Source organism: Callithrix jacchus, chromosome 22, assembly GCF_049354715.1.
Source record: "Callithrix jacchus isolate 240 chromosome 22, calJac240_pri, whole genome shotgun sequence".
Lineage (NCBI taxonomy): Eukaryota > Metazoa > Chordata > Mammalia > Primates > Cebidae > Callithrix > Callithrix jacchus.
Genome location: NC_133523.1, coordinates 1880349 through 1902055, shown reverse-complemented (window position 1 = coordinate 1902055; position 21707 = coordinate 1880349). Strand labels below are relative to the sequence as shown.

Here is a 21707-nt window from a genome sequence, read left to right as displayed (position 1 = left end):
TGCCCGGGAGGCGGGGGCTCTCCCGGAGTTTGTGGAGGATGCCCAGCCAGGCCGTGTCCGCGTGGGGTCACCTGCAGCCCTGGAGGCTCCCGCGAAGGGGAGGCTGTGCAGGCCCAGTGTTTGCTGTGCTGGGAGCCCTGGAAGGGACAGGCGAGGAAGAGGTGACGCATGGACCCCAGAGTCGTGGGGCAGGTGCTGCCTGTGAGCAGGCCGAGTGGCTAGGAACCCGCCACCCCCGAGTGCCTGGCCCCCGCCGCCCGCCGAGTGTCTGCGAACCCCTGACCCCCGACTGTCCGGCACCACCCGCTGCTGAGTGTCTGTGAACCCCTCCAAGTGTCTGGGTTCTCCCCAACTGAGTGTCTGTGCTCCCACCAAGTGTCCATGACCCCCCACACCGTGTGTGGTCTCAGCCCCCTGGGAAGCCATCGTGGGGCAGGCCCTGGGGACCGCACGTGGACAGCACAGGGTGGCGTCCTGAGCCTGGGAGTCGTGGAGTCCTCCCCGCCCCACACAAGCCTGGCCAAACGTAGGTTCACAGCCAGCTCTGGCAGAGGCCGGGGAGGCACCAGCAGCCTCTCTGTACCCACCGCGCCCTCTGGACTGCTGCGATACTGACAATCTGAGGTGCTGGGTGGGCCACGCTGGGTGGGCCCCACAGGCAGCCTGCGCTCCACGCCTGGCAGAGCCTCCGCTTTCCCAGCGGGGGCCATCCTGCTGCCTCCCAGTCCTCCTCCCACGCTCCTGCTGTTCCCTGGGCCTTCATGCCCTTCCCCACAGACGCGGCCGGCTCAGGTGATCCCACGGCGCTTCCTGGGTCTTGTGTTCCCAGCAGGACCATGCTCCTCTCTCTCTTCCCTTGCTCACTGGGGGCTGTGCGGCCACTGGGTCCTTGTCTGCCTCCCTCAGGGGTCCAGGCCCTGTGCCTGTAGCTCACTCCCTGGGGAAGCGTGTGCCGGTGAGGGAGTGCGTGAGCGGGAAAGTGATGGAGAGCGGATGAGTGTGTGAGTGAATGAGTGATGAGTGCATGTGGGAATGAGTGGATACGTTTATGTATAGGAATGAATGAGTGAATGAATGAATATGAATGAATGAATGAGAGCAAGTGAATGAGAGAGTGCGTGTGTGCCCATGCCCATGGGGTGAAGAGTCAGTGGATGCATGTGTGGGTGAGGCATGAGTGCATGTGGATGAATGAGTGAATGAATGTGTGTGCGAATGAATGAATGCATGCATGTGGGAATGAGTGAATGAGTGCGTGCCTGACGCCTTGAAGGACAGAGGATGGTGGGGGCTGGCAGAGCATGAGGCCCTGTGAACCCCAGGGCATGACCCCAGCCCCACCTGGCCTTGCCCGGTCCATCTGCGTCGCCCTCCTGCCATCCTAGGCCCCTTCCAGAAACCTCTGACATGGGGGGGCCCTGGCACACGCCTGCCGGGGGCTGGCAGGAAGCCCTGCTGGGCGGTCACCCAGGACACCGGCCAGGCCCTCCCTGCCGTGGGTGGCAGTCATGCGGTTCTAACCAGGAGCTCCTCTCTTTCACGCCAGGTTTGTGCTGGCCGTGGGCAGCGCCGTCTTCGATGCCATGTTCAATGGGGGGATGGCCACGACGTCCACGGAGATAGAGCTGCCTGACGTGGAACCTGCTGCCTTCCTCGCCCTGCTCAAGTGAGGCTTCCGGATGCTTCCTGCCGGGGAGCTGGGCCCTGGGAGGGACCTCAGAGAACGGAGACCCTGGCCGACAGCTGCTCAGAGCCCCCGTGTCAGTGGGGAATTCTGCAGCGTTCATGCACCGTGAGGGGTTCCAGAGGAACCTGATTTAGTTCATTATTTAATTTATTTATTTTTTGAGACGGAGTCTCGCTCTTGTTACCCAGGCTGGAGTGCAATGGCGCGATCTCGGCTCACCGCAACCTCCGCCTCCTGGGTTCAGGCAATTCTCCTGCCTCAGCCTCCTGAGTAGCTGGGATTACAGGCACGCGCCACCAGGCCCAGCTAATTTTTGTATTTTTAGTAGAGACGGGGTTTCACCACGTTGACCAGGATGGTCTCGATCTCTTCACCTCATGATCCACCCGCCTCACCTTCCCAAAGTGCTGGGATTACAGGCGTGAGCCACCGCGCCCGGCCTGTCATTTTATTTTATTGACACGGAGTCTCGCTCCGTCACCCAGGCTGCAGTGCAGTGGCTCGATCTCGGCTCACCGCAACCTCCACTTCCCGGGTTCAAGCGTTTCTCCTGCCTCAGCCTCCTGAGTAGCTGGGATTACAGATGTGCATCACCACGCCCGGCCCATTTTTGTATTTTTAGTAGAGATGGGGTTTCACCATGTTGGTCAGGCTGGTCTCCAACTCCCGACCTCCACCCGCCTCAACCTCCAAAGTACTGGGATTACAGGCATGAACCACCGTGTCTGGCCCCATCTCTACTAAGAGTTAAAAAAAAACAAGCCAGGCGTGTTCGCACACACCTGTAGTCCCAGCTACTTGGGAGGCTGAGGGAGGAGCCTCCCACTTGAGCCTGGGAGCTTGAGGCTGCAGTGAAGTGTGATCACGCCACTGCACTCCATTCTGGGTGATGGGGCGAGCCCAGGTCTCTAAGGTAAATGACAAGTGTTGGTAAGGCCGTGGGGAGATGGGAGCTGGTCCCGGCTGGGGTGGAACTGCTGTGGAAGGGAGTCTGGCAATTCCTCAAAAGGCTCAGCACAGAATCTCCGTGGGACCAGCAGTCCCGCTCCTGGCCCTATACCCAAAGCACTAGAAGCATCTCGAGGTGTGGTGGCTCACGCCTGTCATTCCAGCACTTCGGGAGGCTAAGGGGGGCGGGATTCTTGAGCCCAGCAGTTCAAGACCAGCACGGGTAACAAGGCTAAGCCGGCGTCACCATGAGTATCCGCACTGTCACACTTCAGAGTTCCCACCTGGGCACTGTTGATGCTTGGGGTCTGATTGTTCTCTGGGTTGGGCCGTCCTGGGCACTGGGCGGCAGCATCCCGGGCCCCCGCCCACTCCATGCCAGGAGCTCCCCGAGTTATGACAACTGCAGATGTCCCCAGACACTGCCCAGTGTCCTCAGGGGGCCAGACTGTCCCACATATGAGACCCCCCCGTGGGCTAGGGTTTCCACGAACCCCCAAGAGACTCTGCCTCCCATGATCCTCTGCCCTGCTTGGGGTCCCAGGAGGCTGCACACATTGAAATCTGTACCCTGAGTGGGGAGGGAGAGAGGAGGTGAGTCCCAGGAGCTGGGGTCCCCAGGTTTACACCGTCCGCACCATCGGGAGCTTATCCTGGTGTCTGGTGTGAACAGGGAGCAGGCTTCATTTTGTTCTGCACATGAATCACTGGAGATCTTATCTCGGCCCTGTGGGCACTGGGACCGGATTGTTCTCTGGGGTGGGCCGCCCTGGGCACTGCAGGGTGCCTGAGCAGCATCCCTGGCCTGTACCCGCTCCAGTCCTGGCAGCCGCACACAGATGTCCCTGGACATCACCCAGTGTACACATGGGGGGGCGGGACCGCCCTGGGTGAAACCTCTGCCCTGTTACAAACAGAAAATGAGAAACACACTAGCACAGAAGGTGTCCCTCAGACCCTCTGCAGAGCGCGAGGAGAGCCACGGTTCATCTGGGGAGGAGCCTGGGCGCTGTCGTTTTCAGCTCCCTCATTTCTGTGTCACCGCCTGATCCAGCTCTCACCTCACTTCAACTTTTTTTTTTTGAGACAGAGCCTTGCCAGGCTGCCGTGCAGTGAGTGGCGTGATCTCGGCTCACTGCAACCTCCACCTCCCGGGTTCAAGCAATTCTGCTGCCTCAGCCTCCCAAGTAGCTGGGATTATAGGTGCCTGCCACCACGCCGGGCTAATTTTATGTATATATATAATTATTATTTTTTTGAGACAGAGTCTTGCTCTGTTGCCCAGGCTGGAGTGCAATGGCACGATCTCAGCTCACTACAACCTCCACCTCCCGGGTTCAAGCAATTCTCCTGCCTCAGCCTCCCGAGTAGCTGGGACTACAGGCGCCCACCACCATGCCCAGCTAATTTTTGTATTTTTTTAGTAGAGACGGGGTTTCACCATGTTGGCCAGGATGGTCTCGATCGCGACCTTGTGATCCGCCCGCCTCGGCCTCCCAAAGTGCTGGGATAACACGGGTGAGCCACCGCGCCCGGCCTGTGCTTCTATTTTTTTTTTTTTTTTTTTGAGACAGAGTCTTGCTCTGTTTCCAGGCTGGAGTGCAGTGGCGCGATCCTGACTCACTGCAACTTCGGTTTTCCAGTTTCAAGCAATTCTCGTGCCTCAGCCTCCCGAGTAGCTGGCACTGCAAACACGCGCCACCACGCCCGACTAGTTTTCTTTATATTTTTTATAGAGACGGGGTTTCACCGTGTTGGCCAGGATGGTCTCGATCTCCTGACCTCCTGATCCTCCCGCCTCTGCCTCCCAAAGTGGGATTACAGGCGTGAGTCACTGCACCCAGCCTGTGCTTCTATTTTTGATCAGCCCAACTTCTGATCCCTATTCAGTATGGTGCGGACCACTCGGTGGCGGATGGTAATAACGTCCACGATCATCCACGATCCTAGCTGGCGTGTTGGGTTCTGTGATCCACCCAGAAGCGGTTGAGGTTTTTGGTGGGGCCTGAGGTGTGGAACCAAGAGTTTCTCATGGAAAAGGTGTCCAAGGAGGATGCCCCCAGTGGCATCCCGGGCAGGACAAGGCCCGCAGTGTAGACGCTTCCGGGTATGTGCTGTGGACGGGTTCAGCCTCTTGCTCGTTTTCATGGGTGATCGCGTTGCCAAGTCGTGTCTCTAGGTCAGAGGTCAACCGACGGGCTAATTCTGGAAGGTTCCTCAGGGAAGCTGACGTGGGGTGTTTGGACCCAGGCGGCGGGGCTGATGGTCTGAGCGGTCCCCTGACACTCTCCCCTGGGGCCGGTCATGGCGGTCCCATCCCATGGCCCCTGCGTTGTCCCTGCAGGTTTCTCTACTCGGACGAGGTGCAGATCGGCCCGGAGACGGTGATGACCACGCTGTACACCGCCAAGAAGTACGCGGTGCCGGCGCTCGAGGCCCACTGCGTGGAGTTCCTGAAGAAGAACCTGCGAGCAGACAACGCCTTCATGCTGCTCACGCAGGTGGGTGGGGAAGGGGGCGGGGCCGGGCGCGAGGCGGGGGCGGGGCCAGGCCAGGCTGGGGGCGGGGCAAGACGGGGGACAGGCCCAGGCTGGGGGCGGGGAGGGGGCGGGGACAAGGCTGGGGGCGGGGACTGGGGCGGGGACAAGGCTGGAGGTGGGGCCTGGGGCGGGGACAAGGCTGGGGGCGGGGACTGGGGCGGGGACAAGGCTGGGGGCGGGGAAGGGGCGGGTCCAGGAAGCTGCGGATCCAGGCAGTAAAATGTTTTGGCTGGGGGCGGTGCCTCAAGCCTGTAATCCCAGCACATTGGGAGGGCAGATCACCTGAGGTCACAGAGTTCGAGACCAGCCTGGCTAACGTAGCGAAATCCTAATCTTATTAAAAATACAAAATTTAGCCGGGTAGGGTGGAGGGCGCCTGAATTCCCAGCTGCTAGGGAGGCTGAAGCAGGAGAATCGCTTGAACCTGGGAGGCGGAGGTTGCCGTGAGCCGAGATCGTGCCGCTGCACTCCGGCCTGGGTGACACAGCAAGACTCCAGAGCAAAAAAAAAAAAAAAAAGTAAATAAATTGGGCCGGGCGCGGTGGCTCACGCTTGTAATCACAGCGCTTTGGGAGGCCGAGGTGGGTGAATCACAAGGTCAGGAGTTGGAGACCAGCCTGGTCAACATGGAGAAACCCCGTCTCTACTAAAAGTACAAAAAGTAGCTGGGCGTGGTGGCGCGTGCCTGTAATCCCAGCTACTCGGGAGGCTGAGGCAGGAGAATCGCTTGAACCCAGGAGGCGGAGGTTGCGGTGAGCCGAGATCGCGCCATTGCACTCCAGCCTGGGTGACCGAGACTCTGTCCTAAAAAAATGTGTTTTTAACTTTCTGTGATACTTTTATTATTGGCAGGGCACTTAGGCTAATGCCCTGCCGATAATTTTTGGGGTCCTTTCCAATGGCTAACCCTAGAAAGGGCCACGGCACTTTGGGAGGATCACTTGAGGCCAGGAGTTTTAGACCAGACTGGGCAACATAGAGAGACCCTGTTTTTTTTCCCTACAAAAAAATGTAAAAAACATTCAGACCGCGCATGGTGGTTCATGCCCGTAACCGCAGCACTTTGGGAGGCTGAGGCAGGCAGATCATCAGAGGTCAGGCGTTCAAGACCAGCCTGGCCAACATGGTGAAAACCTGTCTCTACTTAAAAAAAAAAAAAAAAAAAATCATAAATTAGCAAGGCATGGTGGTGCGTGCCTGTAATCCCAGCTACTTGGGGGACGGAAACAGGGGGTTTGCCTGAGCCCAGGGGGTTGAGGCTGCAGTGGGTGGAGATCACGCCACTGCTTTCCAGCCTGGGTGACAGAGTGAGAGCCTGTCTCTAAATAAAGGTAAAATAATTTTTTTATTTTTTGAGACGGAGTTTCTCTTGTCGCCCAGGCTGGAGTGCAATGGCACCATCTCGGCTCACTGCATCCTCCGCCTCCAGGGTTCAAGCGATTCTCCTGCCTCAGCTTCCTGAGTAGCTGGGACTACAGGCGCCTGCCACCACGTCCAGCTAAAAAAAAAGTAAAATTATTTAAAAAGAAAAAAAAAAAAAGAATTTTCCTTCTCTGAGGAAGTGTCAGGTAGACAGAGTATGGCTGGGAGTCTCAGGGGACCCCAGGTGGGCTCTGCAGTCTGGGGAGTTCGTGGGGTCTGGGGATTCTGAGAGGAGCAGGTGGGGCCAGGACAGGTGGGCGGCCCGTCGGAGCCCTGAGTTTCTGGTCGGGGGTTGGGGGCACCCAGAGGGTACAGTGGTGCCGGTCCTTCGATGGGCTTTGGGGGTCCAGCACCCTGGAAAGGACCCGGAACCTTCTCCCTCTCCATTCCGGCAGGTCAGATGCAGGGGATCCTGGACCCCCAGAGGGAGGGGTTTCTTGTTGGGGTCATCTGTAGTCGCCTTGCCATAGAGGCCCCCGCCTGACCTCAGAGGAGGCCGCAGCTCAATCCCCGGGGTCCATGTCGTGGCTACCTCTGCCTCCCTGCCCCTAAAACCACCTCCAGCCCACTGGAGAGAGATCTTCAGGGTGAGGCCCACAGAAAGGCCAGCCCAGGGCCCTGCTTGCACCTTCCATCAACGCAGCCTCAGTTTCCCTAGAGTGCAGGTGACGTCCAGCTTCGTCACCTGTCAGGAGTCATCTTGTAGTCTGGGAGCATTACCGGCTGCCTCACCTCCTCCTGTCACTCGGGGTCCCGGGCCTGCTGCCCCCTGAGAGCAGCCACAGCGTCCCTTCTGCCTAAAGCGGCAGGGACCTGGGTGTCTATTTCTTCCTTCCTTGACCTCTGAGGTCCTGAGAGGGAACTCCTGGACTCTCCCACCCAGTCAGCGGTCACGGGGGGCCTGGGCCCACGGCAGGGCCAGCCTGGTGGCTGAGCCATGGGTGGCTCCTGGCCATGCTCAGGAAGGCGCGGAGGTCAGGGCTCCGCATGGGGGTCTGCCGCGGGCTGGGTGCTGATGCCCCCAACCCCCCACTCAATGTGTCCTGCCAGGCGCGACTGTTCGATGAGCCACAGCTGGCCAGCCTGTGCCTGGAGAACATCGACAAAAACACTGCGGACGCCATCACCGCGGAGGGCTTCACCGACATCGACCTGGGTAAGGGCCCAGGAGCCTGGGTGTGGGGATCCCAGCCGGGCCTTGGCGGGAGGGTCCGCGGATTGACAGAGGGAGGTTTCGGCCTGGGGGTCCCTGGGGGAGCTGCCCAGGTGAGCTGGGGCCTCACCACTTGCAGCGGGGCAGGAGCTCGGGGCCAGCACAGCCCCAGGGGAGTCTGGGGCCTTGGCAGGAGGGCTTGGCTGGAAGACTGCAGGCCAGATGCCCCCATCCCGGCTGGTGGTGACCACCCCGTCCCCTGACGGTCCACGGTGTTGACTTTGTTGCTGAACAGCTTTCCTCGAAGCTACTCAAGTCTGTCCCTCGGGCTTAAAAACCAACACAGCCGAGGAAAATGAAGGGGTGCGGTCGTGTCGATAAAGCTTTATTTACACACACAAGCACAGGGCCAGGTTTGGGCCACGGGCCGTAGTTGCCAGTGCAGCTGTAACTGCTGGTCGTCAGTCTCCCCGCCTCCCGCAGGGTGGGCACGCGAGCCTCCTGTTCACGCCGCCCCTTCCCCACCCGCAGACACGCTGGTGGCCGTCCTGGAGCGAGACACGCTGGGCATCCGTGAAGTGCGGCTGTTCAACGCCGTCGTCCGCTGGTCCGAGGCTGAGTGTCAGCGGCAGCAGCTGCAGGTGACGCCCGAGAACAGACGGAAGGTTCTGGGCAAGGCCCTGGGCCTCATCCGCTTCCCACTAATGACCATTGAGGAGTTCGCTGCAGGTAACAGAGCTCAGGGGCCCACGGGCTGGCTTGGGAGAGCAGTGACACCTGGTGGCCCCTTGGTGCCCAGGAGAGCAGCCTCTGAGTTCACTGCAGAAAACCTGAGGGTACAGAGATGGCAGGAAACCTGGCTTGCGTGGGCATCCGCAGGGCTGTGTCCCTGCCGCACGCACGGCCAGCGCCATGCCCGTGTCCGTCCAGCTGTGTTTTTGTGGCTTCTGCCCAGGAGGGAAGGGACTCCCCGGCTCGGGCTCTTGTGCTACCTGCCGGTTCAGGTGCCAGTGTCTGAGATGAGCCCATGAAGGCTCCGGCATAGCTGGGGCAGCTGCTGTGCGCCCATGGGTGGTCCCCGAGGTCCCCTGCTGCAGGGTCTGGGCTCCGGGGTGACAGGAGGGGCAGCCCTAACGATGGCTCCTGCCCTCATGTGGCTGTTCACTTCCTGGGGCCATCCAGCTCTGGAACAAAACAGGCCTGGAAGGTTCCAGAAGGGGCCGGGAGACAGTCCTGTGGCTGATGCACTCACTGTCCATCCTTTCCGAGGTCCATGCGGCCCCCGCTCTCCCCTGACTGAAGGTCACCAGATTGCAACAGGGTCTCGCTCTGTCGCCCGGGCTGGAGTGCAGTGGTGCAGTCACAGCTCACTGCAGCCTCCACCTCCTGGGCTCAAGGGACCCTCCTGCTTCAGACCCTAGTGGGAACTGCAGGCTTATGTCTGCCAGGCGTCTTGCTCTGCTGCCTGGGCTCCAGCCATCCTCCCACCTCACCCTCCAGTGCTGGGATCACAGGCGTGAGCAACCGCACCTGGCCAGATACATCCTTTTGAAAACTACAGTTGTTGGCTGAGCGTGCCCACTCACGCCTGTGATCCCAGCACTTTGGGAGGCTGAGGTCGGGGAGTCACCTGAGGTCAGGAGTTCGAGACCAGCCTGACCAACATGGTGAAACCCCAACGCTACTAAAAATGCAAAATTAGCTGGGCACAGTGGCTCAGGCCTGTGATCCCAGCACTTTGGGAGGCTGAGGTAGGCAGATCATCTGAGGTCAGGAGTTCGAGATGAGCCTGGCCAACTTGGAGAAACCCTGTCTCTCCTAAAAATACAAATACCAGGGCCGGGCACGGCGGCTCAAGCCTGTAACCCCAGCACTTTGGGAGGCTGAGGCGGGTGGATCACGAGGTCAAGAGATCGAGACCATCCTGGCCAACATGGTGAAACCCCGTCTCTACTAAAAATACAAAAATTAGCTGGGCACGGTGGTGCATGCCTGTAATCCCAGCTACTCGGGAGGCTGAGGCAGGAGAATTGCCTGAACCCAGGAGGCGGAGGTTGCAGTGAGCCGAGATCGCGCCATTGCACTCCAGCCTGGGTAACTAGAGCGAAACTCCGTCTCAAAAAAACAAATACCAAATTAGCCAGATGTGGTGGTGGCAGGTGCCTGTAGTCCCAGCTACTCGGGAGGCTGAGGCAGGTGAGCAGGGATCACGCCAGTGCACTCTAGTCTGGCAACAGAGCAAGACTGTCTCAAAAAAAAAAAGGCCTCTCTGCAGCCCAGACGGTGAGCTCTTTGAAGGCGAGTGTGGAGAGAGTCATTTAAAATACAAAATTAGCGGGGCCTGGTGGCGCACACCTGTGATTCCAGCTACTCGGGAGGCTGAGGCAGGAGAATTGTTTGAACCCGGGAGACGGCTTTGGATGTTGCAGTGAGCGGAGACTGCACCACTACACTCCAGCTTGGGCGACAGGAGCAAAACTAGGTCTCCAAAAAAAAAAGGCCAGGCACGGTGGCTCACGTATCCCAGCCTTTGGGAGACTGAGGCGGGTGGTTCACCTGAGGTCGGGAGTTCAAATCAGCCCAGGAGGCAGAGGTTGTGATGAGCAGAGATGGGGCCATTGTCCTGCAGCCTGGGCAACAAGAGCAAAACTCGGTCTCAGAAAAGAATTCCTAATTCCCTTGCCCCTCATCGCCGTTTCTCACGTTACCGAACCGGCGTCTGCACTGGGCTGGCAGAATTGAGTCCACGTTGGTTGATGAGTGACTGTCTTAGGCGGGCAGCACCAGGGGGCCGCTGTGATTAGAGCAGAGGGTGGCTGCCGTGTCCCGGCACTCGTGGGCTGGATGGTGGACCCCTGTGGTGCCCCTCCCTGCCCACAGCCCCTCCACCTGTCACATTTCTGCACCAGGATTAAGAGCCTGGCCCCCGGAGCCTTTCCGGGGCGAGCTGGCCACCCCTGGGGTGTGCGTGCTTTGGGAGGTGGGTCCTCAGGGCCCACCGTGGAGAGGAACCCCTGGGCCACTTCTAGAAGCTGGGGCTGTGGCCTGGGAGGTGAGGGCCTAGTGCAGAGCTCAGGGGCCCCTCCTGGCCGACGGCCCTTAGAAATCAGGTAGTGGAGCCCCCCACCCACTGTGAAGTGACAGGCGGTCCCTGCAGCAGGGCCAGACCCTGAGACTTTGCCCCTGAGTGAGCGTATCTGTCAGCCTCTGGTCTGCGCCCTGGGGCCCCTCCCCAAAAGGCTGGGAGGACTCAGCAGGGGCCACGGCTGGTGACAGTTTCCCCAGGGGGCTGCTTGGGTCCCTGCACCTTGAAAGTCGGACACGGACATCTTAGGGGGAAGGATCGTCTCTTCCTGGGCATTGGGGTCTGGGGTCAGCCCGGCCCTCCCCCCACACCCGCCCTGTGCCACAGGCCCTGCACAGTCAGGCATCTTGGTGGACCGAGAGGTGGTCAGCCTCTTCCTGCACTTCACCGTCAACCCTAAGCCGCGAGTGGAGTTCATCGACCGGCCCCGCTGCTGCCTGCGCGGGAAGGAATGCAGCATCAGCCGCTTCCAGCAGGTGGAGAGTCGCTGGGGCTACAGCGGCACCAGCGACCGAATCAGGTGGGGCTCGGAGCCCAGTGTTGGAGGGCTTGGATGATGGGGGCCGGGCACTGCGGGGGAGGCTGGGCATGGGGGTGGGAGGACTCGGGGATGATGGGGCCTGGCCTGGGAGGGGAGGCTGGGCAAGGGGGTGGGAGGACTCGGGGATGATGGGGGCCGGGCACTGCAGGGGAGGCTGGGTATGGGGGTGGGAGGACTCGGGGATGATGGGGGCCGGGCACTGCAGGGGAGGCTGGGTATGGGGGTGGGAGGACTCGGGGATGATGGGGGCCGGGCACTGCAGGGGAGGCTGGGTATGGGGGTGGGAGGACTCGGGGATGATGGGGGTGCAGACTTGGGCTGGTACCAGCTCCCCGTGGGCTGTCCCTGGATGTCCACATGGTCTCTTGTCATCTGCCACGCAGGTTCTCAGTCAACAAGCGTATCTTCGTGGTGGGATTTGGGCTGTACGGATCCATCCATGGGCCTACGGACTACCAAGTGAACATCCAGGTACCAGCCCCAGGCCCTGCCCCACAGCCTCCGGGCCCACCCTCAGCCCCAGGCCCCACTACCCCCTCCATGTCCTCCCCCATGAAACCCTGGCTGAGATCCAGCCCTGGTCCCTGCCTGAGACCTAGCCCTGGTCTCTGCCCTGCCCACCCTGGGTCCCTGCCGGTGCTCCCAGGCCTGAGCCTTCCCCTCCCCCCAGATCATCCACACGGACAGCAACACTGTCCTGGGCCAGAATGACACGGGCTTCAGCTGCGACGGCTCGGCCAGCACCTTCCGTGTCATGTTCAAGGAGCCGGTGGAAGTGCTGCCCAACGTCAACTACACGGCCTGCGCCACGCTCAAGGTGTGCCTGGGGTGGGGGCGGGGCCCATTGCGAGGCCTCGGGCACAGCAGACACCTCCCGAGGCGGCCACCCTGGCCAAGTTGGGGCCTTGCCCTGTCCACATCGGGGCATCCCAGCCGGGTGGTCCTTGAGCTCACTGTACCCCCCACAGGGCCCAGACTCCCACTACGGCACCAAAGGCCTGCGCAAGGTGACACACGAGTCGCCCACCACGGGCGCCAAGACCTGCTTCACCTTCTGCTACGCGGCCGGGAACAACAACGGGACGTCTGTGGAGGACGGCCAGATCCCCGAGGTCATTTTCTACACCTAGGCCGCCCCACACGGTCCCTCCTCCACGGGGACAGCCTCAGCCCCAGGCTGTGCCGCCCTGCGTGGGGCAGGGCCCCGTGTCCCCCCGGCCACTGTCCACTCCACGCCACCTTTCTCAGCATGAGGAAGGGGCTTCCCTGTGTTCACCACAATGAGTGCAGCCGGGGAGGCAGCGGGGCCAGTGGCCAGGCCCTGTGGAGACAATCCCTCAGGACTGGGGACAGGGCTGTGCCGGCCTGGGCCGGGCCCATGGGCCCGCAGCTCAGGGCACCTGCCCAAGTCGCCCCAGTGTGCGGCGGGCCTTCCCCAGGATTCCCTTTGCTGCACATGACAATGCACCCCTGCTGGGGCTGGCCTGGGTGGCGCCGCTCCTAGAGCCGCCAGTTCCAGACCTGGCATTCATTTTGTTCCTTGGGACACTGGGGCCCCCTGACCCCAGCCTGCAGGGCGATGCCTGGAGCTGGCCCGAGTTCCGAGCGGCTCAAGGGTAGGGTGGCCCCTGCTGGCTGCGCCCTGGCCCAGGGGGGCAGTAGTTCGAGGCTCCCATCCTCATCCACCTGATGGGCGCATCCCAGGTCCAACTCTGTCCAGCCTCCCTGGGTGGGACCCAGACCCTGTGCCCCAGAGCTCCCCTGCTACAGGATGGGGCCCCGGCCGGCCCAACTGGGTCCAGGGGTACTGCTCACCTGTACATACCATTGCCCCAACCTGCCAGGTGCCGTGGGAGCCCCCCAGGTGCTGGGGACACACTCTTCCCGCCCCAGGCCATGCCCCCACCAACCCCTGCGTGTTTCTGCCCTGTGACTCCTGGAACCTGCCTCCTCCCCAAAGCCATGGGGGGTGGGTGTCCTCCTCAGACCACGCCCCCAGATGATTTTTTTAAATAAAGAAATGAACGCACCTGGCCCGTGTGCATGCTGCTGCGCTCCCCCTTCACTCTCTGGCCTGCTGAGGGGGCCACAGTGGGCTGAGGACTCCTGAGCCCCGAGTGTCATCTGCCAGTGCCATGAGACCCCCCCCTTAATGGGCATGTAAGCCTGGGAGGTCAAGGTCAAGAGTGTGGTGACAGCACCACTGCCCTCCCGCCTGGGCAACAGCAAGACCCTGACTCAGCGCTCCCCCCCCAAACCCAAATGCAACGGAAGTTTGTGGGGAGGCCCTGCTGGCTGCTGCGGACCATGGACATGAGGGATGGAGGGGAAGCAGGGAGTGCCCAGTTCTGGCCTTGATGGCAAAAACGACCCATGCCATCAGCTGCATCGTCAGGTGCACACATGCATGACGGCTCACACCTGTCAACCCCAGCTCTTTGGGAGGCTGAGGAAGGCGGATCACCTGAGGTCAGGAGTTCGAGACCAGCCTGACCAACATGGTGAAACCCCGTCTCTATTAAAAATACAAAGATTAGGCGTGGTGGCGCGTGCCTGTAATCCCAGCTACTCAGGAGGCTGAGGCAGGAGAATTGCCTGAACCTGAGAGGTGGAAGTTGCAGTGAGCTGAGATTGTGCCGCTGATTCTGTTAACAAAAAACAAACAAAGCAAACAGTAGGTCCCGAAGACTGAGCGGATTTTCACGGCCTGTGGTGCCGGGAGCAGGCCGTGGAGACGCAGCCCTGTGGAGGTGGGGGCCTTGAACACCTGGGGCCAGGCATGGTGGCTCACACAGGCAACCCCAGCACTTTTCAGGCTTGAGGCAGGACTGCTCAGGGCCAGGAGTTCAAGACCAGCCTGGGCAACACAGCGAGACCTCATCTCTACAAAAACATATTAAAAGGAAACACTCTGGGTTCCTAATTAAGACGCCAGCGGGGCCACGCTCCAGCAGCTAGGGCAGCACCCCTGGGCCGGACAGAGCTGAAGGAGCCCTCTTCACTCCGCAAACAAAACTCTGCTAGGGTCTCCGTGGGCTGCTGATGCTCTGGCCGTGTCCAAAAGAAAACACAGCCCTGTGGAGACCACACCAGCATGAGCTCCCACTACTGGCCATTGACAACGTCCAGCATCCATTCCAAACTTACAGGCCGGGCGCGGCGCTCACACCTGTCATCCCAGCACTTTGGGAGGACAAGGTGGGCCGATCATGAGGTCAGGAGATCGAGACCATCCCGGCCAACATGGCGAAACCCCGTCTCTACTAAAAATAGAAAAATGAGCCAGGTGTGGTGGGGGCGCCTGTAGTCCCAGCTACTCAGGAGGCTGAGGCAGGAGAATCATGGGAACGGGGGAGGCGGAGCAGTGAGCCAAGATCCCGACACTGCTCTCCAGCCTGGGCAACAAGAGCGAAACTCCGCCTAAAAAAAAAAGAAAATTACCCAAGGTGAAGCACAAGAGCGAAAACGGTGGAAAAACAGGGCAGAACATGCAACCAAGTCAAAGGGTACGGCGTACCTGTAAGTGCAGTCCCAGAGACAAGACGATGAGACTCGAGCTACAGCTGAAGAGCTGACAGCCGAGAATTTTCCAGAATGAATGAAAGACGGTGACCCACACACCCTAAGAAACAAAACTGTGATCCAAAGTGGGGCTGAAAAAGTATCGTAAGTCAGACGTCACATGAAGCCAGACTGCTGCATAAAAAAATGGAAAAATACCTTTTTTTTTTTTTTTTTTTTGAGACGAAATTTCGCTCTTGTTACCCAGGCTGGAGTGCAATGGCGCCATCTCGGCTCACCGCAACCTCTGCCTCCCGGGTTCAGGCAATTCTCCTGCCTCAGCCTCCTGAGTAGCTGGGATTACAGGCACGCACCACCATGCCCAGCTAATTTTGTATTTTTAGTAGAGACGGGGTTTCACCATGTTGACCGGGATGGTCTCGATCTCTCGACCTCGTGATCCACCCGCCTCAGCCTCCCAAAGTGCTGGGATTACAGGCGTGAGCCACCGCGCCCGGCCCTGGTATTTGTATTTTTAGGAGAGACAGGGTTTCTCCATGTTGGCCAGGCTCATCTGGAACTCCTCACCTCGGGTGATTCCCCGACCTCAGCCTCCCAAAGTGCTGGGATCACAGGCGTGAGCCACCACACCCGGCCAGAAGAAAAAAAAAACCCTTAAAAGCAACCAGGAGAAAGTACTAGCAAAGCAATTTTATGCTCTTCAAAAATGAAAGTAAAAACCCAGGAAGATGGAGACTTAAACTCAACCGTGTCAACAGTTACACGAAGTGTAAACGGATTTAAATGCTCCGATTAAAAGACGCGGATGGTCAGATTAGAGCATGAACAGTAAGTCTGACGTGCATCAAACACTGCCCGACACGTACTCTCTTCAAGCACAGGAAGCAATGCGCACAAAAGGCAATTTATAAACCACCGAGCAGCTCCAGAGGAGGATTCGTGCAGTGTCTTCTGTGGCTACAGGGGAATCAAAGAGAATCAAAATCCCCAGATGTTTAAGAAATACTTTTACATAAATGTAGCCTAAAGAAACCATGTGGAAATCAGGAAGTACCTTGACCTGAAACGATACTGAAATTAGACCGAAACTTGGGGATCTTCCTAGAGAAGGGTTGAGAGGGAATTTTTTGTGCATAGATTAGAAAATAAGAAAGGTTTAGGGCTGGGCACCGTGGATCACGCCTGTAATCCCAGCACGTTGGGAGGCCAAGGTGGGCAGATCATGTGGTCAGGAGTTCGAGACCAGCCTGACCAACATGGAGAAACCCCATCTCTACTGAAAATAAAAAAATTGGCCTGATGTGGTGGCGCGTGCCTGTAATCCCAGCTACTCGGGAGGCTGAGGCACGAGAATCTCCTGAACCCGGGAGGCAGACGTTGCAGTGAGCCAAGATCGCAGCATTGCACTCCAGCCTGGGCAACAAGTGTGAAACTCCATTTCCAAAAAAAAAGGTTTAAGGCTGATGGTCTAAACTTTCATCTCAAGACACTAGAAAATTCACAGCAAATTTAAACCATAAAAACAGGCTGACACCTGTAATCCCAGCACACTGGGAGGCCCAGGCAGGAGGATCACCTGAGCCCAACCTGGGCAACACGGTCAGACTCCATCTCTACAAATCAGAAGACTAGCCTGGCGTGGTGAGGGCCTGTGGTCCCAGCTACTCAGGAGGCTGAGGTGGGAGGATCACTTGAGCCCAGGAGCCCGAGGTTGCTGTGAACTATGACCACACGCCGCACTCCAGCCTGGGTGACAGAGTGGGACCCTGTTTCAAAAAAAAGAACGAAGAAACTATTAAAAACCAGAACGGAGTATCAGAGACCTGGGGGGTAATACGGAGTGGTCATCTGTACAGGTAACTGTAGTCCTGGAGAACAGAGAAAATAAAGCTGAATTGTTTGAAGGGGTAACAGCCACAGAGTTTCCAAACCAATGAAGGACCTCAACTCGCAGATCCAGTAAGTTCAGTAAATGCCAAGCAGGATAAATGCAAAGAAAGCCACAGTCAAGGCACGTAAACCAAAGAGAAAAGCCTCTGAAGGCAGCCAGACAAAACAGGCACGTTACTGCCAAGGGAAAGACGGTGGCAGCTAACCCTCAAAGAAATAATGGAACAATATATTTAAAATGCTGAAAGGCAATGCACAAAAACCTTTTCTTTTTCTTTTTTTTTTTTTGAGACGGAGTTTCGCTCTTGTTACCCAGGCTGGAGTGCAATGGCGCGATCTCGGCTCACCGCAACCTCCGCCTCCTGGGTTCAGGCAATTCTCCTGCCTCAGCCTCCCGAGTAGCTGGGATTACAGGCACGCGCCACCACGCCCAGCTAATTTTTTGTATTTTTAGTAGAGACGGGGTTTCACCATGTTGACCAGGATGGTCTCGATCTCTCGACCTCGTGATCCACCCGCCTCGGCCTCCCAAAGTGCTGGGATTACAGGCGTGAGCCACCGCGCCCGGCCAACAAAAACATTTAAAAAACTCTGTCGGTTGGGCTCGGTGGCTCACGCCTGTAATCCCAGCACTTTTGGAGGCTGAGGCAGTGGATCACTTGAAGTTAGGAGTTCGAGACCAGCCCGGGCAACACGATGAAATGCCATCTCTACTAAAAATATGAAAATTATCCAGGCGTGGTGGCGCATTCCTGTAATCCCAGCTACTCGGGAGACTGAGGCAGAAGTGCTTGACCTCGGAGGTGGAGGCTGCAGTGAGCCGAGGTCACACCACTGCACTCTAGCCTGGGTGACAGAGCGAGACTTGTCACAAACACATACTTTGTCAACCCAGAATTCCACTCCCAGCAAAAACATCCTTATTAAGAAAGGGGAAATAAATATTTTTTCAGGGAATGAAAAGCTGAGATAATCTATGATTTGTTACCAGCAAAGCTGGATTCAGCCGGGTGTGGCAGCTCACGCTTTGAATCCCAGCGTCACTTTCCCACCTCGTCCTCCTCGTCCTCCTGAAGTGCCTGGACAATAGCCGGACAGGAAACCCTCCCTCTACTTAAAATTAAAAAATTGGGCCGGACACGGTGGCTCTAGCCTGTAATCCCAGCACTTGGGGAGGCCGAGGCGGGTGGATCACGAGGTCAAGAGATCGAGACCATCCTGGTCAACAAGGTGAAACCCCGTCTCTACTAGAAATACAAAAAAATTGTCTGGTCATGGTGGCGCGTGCCTGTAATCCCAGCTACTCGGGAGGCTGAGGCAAGAGAATTGCCTGAACCCGGGAGGCGGAGGTTGCGGTGAGCCGAGATGGCGCCATTGCACTCCAGCCTGGGTAACGAGAGCGAAAGTCCGTCTCAAAAAAAAAAAAAAAAAAATTGTAGGAAGTTCTTCAGGCTGAAATTATCCCAGAGGTAACCTCTATCAGTAGGAAGAAATGAAGAGCATCAAAAGCAGTTAATGTGGGTAAAAATAAAAGCACATTACAGGTAATCCTCATCGCCAAGCTACTGCCTGGAAAACCATCAGTGAGCTCACTCGATTTCCCTCTTGCCATCTGACTTTCAGTTACATTATTTCTACTTTGTCACGTTACGCTGGTACTACTCTTGGTCTCACCTTTAAAACATTTATTTTGAGATAGGGTCTTTTTTTTTTTTTTTCTTGAGACGGAGTTTCGCTCTTGTTACCCAGGCTGGAGTGCAATGGCGCGATCTCGGCTCACCGCAGCCTCTGCCTCCTGGGTTCAGGCAATTCTCCTGCCTCAGCCTCCCGAGTAGCTGGGATTACAGGCACGCACCACCATGCCCAGCTAAGTTTTGTATTTTTAGTAGAGACGGGGTTTCACCATGTTGACCGGGATGGTCTCGATCTCTTGACCTCGTGATCCACCCGCCTCCCAAAGTGCTGGGATTACAGGCGTGAGCCACCGTGCCCGGCCGAAATAGGGTCTTTTTATCTCAGCTCACTGCAACCGCCACCTCCCGGCTTTAAGTGATTCTCATGCCCCGGTCTCCCGAGCAGCTGGGATTACAGGCGCTCACCGCCACACCCAGCTAACTTGGTATTTTTGGTAGAGTTGGGGTTTCACCATGCTGGCCAGGCTGGTCTCCAACTCCTGATCTCAGGTGATCCACCTACCTCGGCCTCCCAAAGTGCTGGGATAACAGGGGTGAGCCGCCGCGCCCGGCCACAAGACGGGGTCCTTTTGCTCTCTGCAGCCTCAGTTTCCTGGGCTCAAGCTATCCTCCTACCTCAGACACCCAAGGAAGCTGGGACTAAAGGCATGTGCCACCAAGCCCGACTAATCTTTGTTGTGTTTTGTAGAGATGAGGTCTCCGATGTCCAGGCTGGTCTTGAATTCGGGGCCTCAAGCTTGTCAGGCAAGGGTGCGATGGTGGGACCTTCACTGCAACCTCCACCTGCCAGGTTCAAGCAATTCCCGTGTCCGCCTCCTGAACAGCTGGGGTTACAGGCACCCGCCACCACGCTGGGCCAATTTTCATAGTTTTAGTAGAGACGGGGTTTCACCATGTCGGCCAGGCTGGTCTTGAACTCTTGACCTGGTGATCCACCGCGCCTGGCTGACCGCTCTGGTTTAATTTTCTCGGCTGCACGTTCAACGTGGAGATTCGGGTCTTTTTCTGCAAAGCCGCCTTGGACAAGGGTCTCACCTGCCTGCTGTTTCCCGTCTTGGAAGACTGGAAGCCCAGCTTTTCTCGGCCCCTCTTAGGGATGTGGTGCCGTGTCCGGCAGTCTCTCGTCTTGTTTCACCTTCTCACTGTTTTCCTCCCATTTTCACAGGGATCTTGGGCACCTTGCGATTTATTCATTTCCAAAACGGGTTTTTCTTTTTCCGACGTTTCCTTCCTGAATTCATTGTCGGTGGTTTGTCCACTTCTGTGCTTCTGAGTCTGTGATTCGGGATGGTTTTCTGGTCCCCAGTGCTTCCTGGGAGGGCCCTGTGTGTCCCGTTCAGTTCACTCCCAGTCCCCTGGGAGTCCCCCCTACCCCCCCCACCCTGCAGCTGCTGCCCTCTGCTGCCTTCCCTCCCCTCAGCCTTGCAGGAGGTCGGGGGGTGGAGACGGAGACCCCACCCGGCATCTGGGGATTTCTGCCTGTATGTCCCTTGCAAACGCAGCTGCGTGTGGAGCTTGCTCCCGGCTGCCAAGCATCGGGCCTTGTTCGGGGAGGTCCGGACGAGCCACCACGGTCCTCACGCTCTGCTTTTTCGGAAGCTACTGCCGACTCCTCCACTGCGCGGTGGGACCCCGAGCCGACGCGTGCTTCCCTGCTGCGTGAACAGAGCGAGTCAGGAGGCCTTCGGCGGTGAGAGGCGGCCGAGACCACCCCGCCTGGGCCTGGTCACGGAGCTTTTCCGGGTCTCTGCAGCTTTGGGGAACAGGAACCGGTCACGCAGCTGCGTGTCTGTGACTCCCCCTTTCCGTGGTCGGTGAAAAGTGCCTCCTACGCTCTCCCCAGAGCCCCAGCCTCCCCTCTGCTCCGTCCTCCTTACCTTCCGACCTGTCCCTTCCCTGTGGGCAGCGCTGGGATGGACGCACCGTCTGCTCCAGGCCAAGCTTCGTACAAAGTCCAGACACAACACTTGGGTTTGGTTTCGTTTTTTTTTATTTTTTTTAAAAAGCCCCTAAATTCTATGGCTTCAAGGGAGCATCAGAGAAACGTGAATGCCATTTCTGTACACTTGGTAAAGCAAAACCTAGACTCCCCGCCACGGCCAGGCACGGCCCCAAGCTGCCCCACTCTGCCTAGCAGCCTCCAGGCGACCCCGCTGGGGACCGCCTGCCAGTCCAGGGCGCCCCCAGGCCCCTGCGCGCACCTGCGGGGCGGGGCCGGGGCTTTAAGGCGTTTTGTCTTGGCCGCTGGCCGGGTGGGGAGCAGAGGCAGGAAGCTCCGTGCCCGAGCCCCATGCAGCACGGCCCGGGGCTGAGCAGGGCGACACCAGCCAGCCGTCCCGCCTCGGGTTCTGGGTGTCGGGGCACAGCCTCTGGGAGCAGGTGCGTCGAGAAGCACCCGCCTGGCAGGGCCCACCTGCCCTCACCGGGGCCAGGCTGGGAAGAGGCTGCAGTGGCCGTGCCTGCGGCGCCCAAGCTTTGGTGCAGCATTTTGGTTGGGGAGCCGGCTTCAGCTGCGGCCCCACCCCTGCCTTCCCCTTTGGTTTCGGGGAGGCCTGCAGCACGCCTCACCCCGGCAGCAATGCCTGTGCCCCTCCCAGGAGGGCCTGGGCAAGGCGGCCCCACAGCACCCCTCCAGGCCGGGCCTGCCCTCCCCTCGAGAAAACGGCCTTTGGATCGAGGGAGACAAGCTGGACTTTAAGACGCTAACGGGGGCGGCCGGGGGGGCGGGGCCTCAGCCGGAGCCCCCAGATCACACTACTCCAGCAAAGAAACGGAGGGGCAGGCGTGGGGGCGGGGCGGGCCTCTGTTTTTTCCTTTTTTCCTTGTTTTAAATAGTTAATGCTCTTGGAGGGGAGGACTAGACACAGGTGTAGGAATTTCGCCAAAGTCTTACGTGAAGGGAGTGAACCACGTCCTGGGGTGGGGCCGCCATCCAAGCCAGGGCGGCCCCTGCAGTCTGCGTCCTGGCTTCCAGCCAGGGTCTGGCCCCGGGCCGCTGTGGGTGGGCCCCAAAGGCCTCACACAAGCTGGCACCCCAAGGGGCTGCACGGAGAAGATTCAAGGGCTGCACGCGCCCGGTCACTTGTGTCGCTGCAGCGATTTTCTCTTTCTCCTCTTGAAGAAGCAGCAGCATCTAGGGAGGGAGGTGGCCGTGGTGAGAGGACGGGGGGGACACGGGGCGGGGGGTGAGAGGCCGGGAGAGACGGGGGGCCCGTGGGAGAGGAC

At 58.7% G+C, this 21707-nt stretch overlaps 1 protein-coding gene and 1 long non-coding RNA gene across 4 annotated transcripts in view; one reads left to right on the top strand and one right to left on the bottom strand.

Annotated features, from left to right (window-relative positions):
- Positions 1–13405, top strand: part of BTBD2 (BTB domain containing 2) — a 24990-nt gene extending 11585 nt beyond the window's left edge. The window contains exons 2-10 of one of the 3 annotated variants that reach the window (XM_054250432.2): positions 1547–1666; positions 4980–5136; positions 6556–6684; positions 7648–7753; positions 8282–8479; positions 11163–11355; positions 11760–11847; positions 12047–12193; positions 12345–13405. In XM_054250432.2, coding sequence (XP_054106407.1) covers positions 1547–1666; positions 4980–5136; positions 6556–6684; positions 7648–7753; positions 8282–8479; positions 11163–11355; positions 11760–11847; positions 12047–12193; positions 12345–12506 — 1300 coding nt within the window. In that variant the 3' untranslated portion in view covers positions 12507–13405. The remainder of the gene's footprint in view (positions 1–1546; positions 1667–4979; positions 5137–6555; positions 6685–7647; positions 7754–8281; positions 8480–11162; positions 11356–11759; positions 11848–12046; positions 12194–12344) is intronic. The other 2 variants (XM_054250433.2, XM_035287346.3) reach the window with 2 other exon arrangements.
- LOC144580902 (uncharacterized) lies at positions 8115–21615 on the bottom strand. The gene is made up of 2 exons (XR_013531226.1): positions 14894–21615; positions 8115–14796 (listed from the first exon to the last, which is right to left on the bottom strand). It is a non-coding gene; the product is annotated as an uncharacterized LOC144580902 (long non-coding RNA).
- Between the last annotated feature and the right edge of the window lie 92 nt (positions 21616–21707).